This window comes from Mercenaria mercenaria, chromosome 2, assembly GCF_021730395.1.
Source record: "Mercenaria mercenaria strain notata chromosome 2, MADL_Memer_1, whole genome shotgun sequence".
NCBI classification, from domain to species: domain Eukaryota; kingdom Metazoa; phylum Mollusca; class Bivalvia; order Venerida; family Veneridae; genus Mercenaria; species Mercenaria mercenaria.
The window spans coordinates 105,483,109-105,488,532 of NC_069362.1; the positions used below are offsets into that span (position 1 = coordinate 105,483,109).

A 5,424-nucleotide genomic window follows, 5' to 3' on the forward strand; every position below is an offset into this window, starting at 1 on the left:
ATACCTTAAAAGAAAAGGTATCCCACTTCTGACACCAAGTTCTAAGGACCTACCCCCTGGGTAGTTGCACATCTTTATTAATCAGGATACCGATCTACTTAGTAATAACTGGTATTTGCACATCAACATCTCCTCTGATAAAGCATGCAAATACAAGTGTATGTTGGGATTAACACCAGATGCGTTGAAATGTATACCTGGGACAACCTCTGGATGCGTCGATATTGGACAATCTCTGTAGATGCGTCAATATATATATATATCATATACCTATTGGGAAAACCTTTTCGGTCCTATCTAGTCAGGATATCGGACCATAATGATAACCAGTATACACACATCACCATCAGTTAAGATGAAGTGCATATATACAGGTACTCCTTTCTGGTTTACATCAATACCTTCAAATTACCACAAGAACTCGGATGAACGGTTAAAAATAGCTCTTTAATATTGCGACATCATAATAATCGTGTAACGCTTGTAAACATAACACAAAAGTACGTTCCAGAAGTTGACAATATGGCATCGTAGAAATGATATTACACCGTAGAAAATAAATACATCGTCATAGATTAACAATGGAGGACCTAGGCTTATGCAATAGGATCTTCTTCAGTCAAAGCAGATATATATAGAATCTACATCAGTACAAAGCATTGTAATATATGTGAATATAAGTAGAATTACCTAGACCAATGCATCTCTTTGGTTCTGCTATAACGTGGTAATTCTGCAAGGTTCGGTTTTACATGGTCTTGTATTTACTTCATAATGTTGTTGTTGTTGTTGTTGTTGTTCTGTAAGGCTAAAAGTGCCTATTCTATGAATTTGACTTTCTGCTCTTTAAAATAAAGTTAAGACTGCCAAATAGTGTTTCTTTCACCTTGCTAAAGAGCTTTTAATGTATTTCTGAATAGAGAAATGTATTTCTGGATAGAAATGACTCGTCTGTAAGTTTTACTTCTCAAGGTTTTACGGTTGAGAAGAAGATACCGACTGAACGCAGACACCCGTATTTATAGCCGTCGGAGTGCCAATGGCAACGGCTTTGACCAATGAAATTCCCGGCTTAAGACTAGGTAATGTGATACGCCCAAAGCAACATTTAACAATGAGAACAATAAAAGTACATTACATTTCAGGCTCGAGTACTACAAGCACGGCTTAAAAGAAAAGCCACATAATTATACATGATTTACATTAAGAAATAACACATTGTCAAAATCTTTAAACAAAAATTCTAATTTAAAAAGGAGCATAAATTTATCAAAATTCGAATCAGAGTAATGGGGATTGCTACTCCTGGCGTAGACGTTGATAGTAAATTACTATTTTAAGTTTCAAGTCAATAGCTTTGACAGTAAAAGAGGTATTTTACATTATCAAAACTTTAAAACGACGCTGGAGCGAGTGCAGTAGCTCTACATTTTCTTCGAAAAGTCGACCTAAAAAGGGAAATTGGTTTCGAACCAACACGAAAAAGGCCCGTTTAACATAAACAGTATAAGCCTACTTTATCTTTGAGCTAATTTGTAATTGATAAGAAAACTAGAAATATTTAGATTTTGAGAATTAACACAAATGTTGAATTCCACATACTTCGGATTAAATCTATTTATATGACAAAAGTAACAAACGGTTATACATAACTGAACAAGGTTTACAGCTAGGCTTGCAGCTAGGGGTTCTCAATAACAATACATAGCAGGACATTTTTTTTTCTGAAAACTGTAATACAAATATCTAGTGCATAATACAGTGTATTAAACACAATCAAATCGTTTACCGTAGCTTTGTCCAAAACGACTGTATGACTGGTAGGATGTGCCTATTGTAGGAACATGCACAACGATAATCTAGTTGTTTGGAGACTGTAATGACATCTTCAAAAGTCGCAGGTTAACACATTTTATGAACATAATATGGATGATACAAATATTTTAAGACATTGGCAAATAAAATTTCATCGACTGTATTACGTAATCTTATCATCATGTATATTAACAATTATGATTGATGTCGGTGCTTTAGATTTTCAAAATGGTACCAAAATCAGTCGCACCATGAGAAAACCAACATGGTGCCATTGCGACCAGCATGGATCCGGACCAGCCTGTCCATCTGTGCAGTCTGGTCTGGATCCATGCTGTACGCTTTCAAACCCAATTGCAATCAAGTAAACCGTTAGCGAAAAGCATTGATCCTGACAAGACTGTGCGGATGCGCAGGCTGGTCTTGATCCATGCTAGTCTCAAATGCACTATGTTGGTTTTCTTATGGTGTGGCTCAAATTTTCGTTAACTGTCTACAATGAATCGTTTTGTTGAATATATAAGACTAGGGTCTAAGTCCAAGTCATAGTTTTCACAAGCAGGCGTTGAAAATCTACTTTTTCTTATGATGTTTGTAAACAAAGGCTATGATTCCTTTTCAACCAGAAATCATCCAAAACATCGTCTTCATCCAAGTTTAAAAGATAAAATATGTTTGCATTTTTCCGTATATAAATTGTCGCTGTCACCTTTTTTGCGTTTAGGTCGAACATCTGCGGATCTCCCCAAAATTCCTTGTCGTACAATAAAAAAATGGCACACATCATTTTAAAAATGGAAGTCAAATTACTGTCGTTCCTCCACTAAAACACGAAACGGTTTTGGTGAGTATACAAGTCCAGGGTCGGGTTCCATATCGTAACTTTCACCAGCAGGTTTTGAAAATTTACATTTTCTGATGACGTTTGTAAACAGAAGAAATAGCTCCATTCTTGCAAGGAATTCTCCTACACATCGTCTCCGTCCGAGTCCAAATGGTAAAATATGGTTGCACTTTTCCGTATTCAATTTATTGTTTTCGTCAATTAATCGTTCAGGGCGAAATGTTTGGGGATCACCCCAGAATTCCTTGTCATACGATACCGAATGGAGATTGAAAAAGACTACGGTTCCTTTATCAATGTTGTATCCTCCTAATGTAGTGTCTTTAATTGTAAGTTTTGGCAGTGCAAATGGAACAATTGTGGTCATTCGCATTACTTCTAAAATGGTCGCTTCGGTGTAGGTAAGACGGGACTTGTCCACTAACTCGATTCTGCGCCCGCTTCCTACGACGTCATCGATCTCGCGCTGGACACGTTTTTGAACTTCTGGATACATGGACATATATAAGATGAGCCATTGAAACGATTTGTTACTTGTATCGAATCCAGCACCTTGCAGATCCGCAGTGCTATTCAGAAGTCTTGACCTGTTTAAGCAAATTAAATTTTATTAACTATTGAATACAATGTAAGGTATGGACTGTATTCACTTTGAAATGAATGTAATCAACATTTTTGTTAATATTTCAATAAATTATTTAACAATTCATTAATGAGAAATTACGAGAAATTTTAAAATATATTTTTATGAAATATATATCTGAGATACAAATGACTAAACTACGTTACTAGCTATCCTAACATTCATTCATTCATTTAACTTTTGACACATATATTTACATGGATATAGCTATACTACGGATATTCTTAAACAAGTGCGGATGACAACAGCATTTTTCTGACACTAATTAACACAGTAACTTCGTTCGCTTTGGATTAAACACATTTTATATCGTCTGCTGATATTTATCGACAGAATCATCTTTAAGATTCAAAAATTAGTTGTCTAAACGCGAAATGAAATGTGCTAATGATTACCTAGTCAATCCACGTTCATTTCTATTCTTTCCTCGCAGGTCTGCAGCTAAAAAGGTGTCAGTGATGTCCCTTACATTACCGGCGGAAAATGATCTGATGTGGTTATCAATTTGTCCTTTCCGGATTACTGTGTTGTGGATGGCCATATTTTTGAAGCCAGAAATTTTCCAAGGCATCAGATTTCGTAACCATGGTAGTACGTCAGCAGGGTTTCCGCTTTCTGTGAATTTGATAAATCTATTTGCAGATTCAACCATTTCGTTCAATTTATCATTCAAATCATTACCACGTCCGTACAACATCTGATAGATCACACTCCCGGTAGCATATTGTATATTCTCTCTAATATCTACAGGCTCCTTTTCTGACTTCTTTAACAAATTCTCAATAAGATTGTCGGCTTCTTCAGATATCAGATCTTCTGTAAATATACTTTTACGACAAGTAAAATGTCGCAAGGCAGTGGCGACTAACTTTCGATGTTGTAAATAGATATTATCAAAAGGTCCAAATGCAAGTGAAATGTCTCCATTAACTTGTTGTAACAGTTTTTGTGTCACGAAATCCGGTCGGCCTGAGAAGGCATCGTCCGGTTTTTCAGCAGCTTCTTTGATTGCTTCAAAGCCATTCACAACAACGGTATTCCAGCTTCCCATTCTAATACGGAACACGTCTCCATACTTTTGTCTCCATCGAGAAAACGTGATTGGAGGACTTTTTCCGAAAAACGGCAAATGACCGAGAACTGGCAAACCAACTGGTCCGTTTGGATACCGTTTTCGTTTTACAACAACAAAAAGTTTAAAAAGTAAAAGGTTTACTGTAAATGCAATGAGCAGAACACTTATAGTAGAAATTTCAATCATCGTTAAAATGTAATTCAGTCAACGAAAATGTAGTCACAAACTTGATAAAAATGTCAATGAATATTCTGAATTTCAAAATGCAAAATCCATCCATCTATCGTTTAAATTGTGTTCTACTTAACTACCCTGTTTACATAAGCGTTTACATAAATAGCTGAATAATATCCGTGACCGCACATAAAGATAAATAAAGTTTTAGTCATTGATGTGCTTGACCTTATGTTAGTAACCTTAGTTCACAGGTACTATCCCAAACGATGGTCTGTTGTTTACAAACGTCGTGTGCACAGTAATCAGTTTGGTATGTTTTGAGATCTATAACGGACCAAAACTTTTCTTTACTCTGTACATAATTCTAAACATAATAAAATTACACTTTGATGATGTCAGTCAATAAGATATGAACGTATTACGTAATCTTTATTCAATTTTAACGACAATACCACAGAGGTCCTTTAATAGGAATAGGTTAGTATGTCTTACTGTATATATCGTATAGACTCTATTTACAATTATGCTTGCTTTTATATTCTCTTTAATATTACGAAAAGGCTGATAATAAAACACTTTGTTACGTACATTTGTATAGGTATGGTAAATGAATTACATTTTTGGCTGCTTAGCGCGGAAAGACAAAGATTTCTTGTAGTAAATCGCCTTATCTTTTCCCTAATAGGGAAAGACAACCTATACACGCACGCATGGTGATATCATAATGCTGACGCCATTAAATAAACAAAATATTTTATTATTAATATCAGATCTTTAAAACTTTCCAGTTATAAGCATTTATTCCCGTCAATGAACTCTATTTTTCTGAACTTTTCTGAGCTGATTTTCGTGACAATAAAAAACTACAGC

At 35.3% G+C, this 5,424-nt stretch overlaps 1 protein-coding gene across 1 annotated transcript; it reads right to left on the reverse strand.

Moving 5' to 3' along the window:
• Window positions 1-426: 426 nt before the first annotated feature.
• LOC128548720 (cytochrome P450 1A1-like) lies at window positions 427-4,661 on the reverse strand. The gene is made up of 2 exons (XM_053524102.1): window positions 3,698-4,661; window positions 427-3,246 (listed from the first exon to the last, which is right to left on the reverse strand). The coding sequence occupies exons 1-2, from the start codon at window positions 4,561-4,563 to the stop codon at window positions 2,622-2,624; spliced, it is 1,491 nt and encodes a 496-aa protein (XP_053380077.1). The 5' UTR covers window positions 4,564-4,661; the 3' UTR covers window positions 427-2,621.
• Window positions 4,662-5,424: the final 763 nt, after the last annotated feature.

Coding starts and splice junctions, on each gene's coding strand:
- LOC128548720 (XM_053524102.1), bottom strand. CDS start 4,563: ATGATTGAAATTTCTACTATAAGTGTTCTGCTCATTGCATTTACAGTA. Junction 3,247..3,697: donor AATGAACGTGGATTGACTAG/GTAATCATTAGC, acceptor TTGCTTAAACAG/GTCAAGACTTCTGAATAGCA.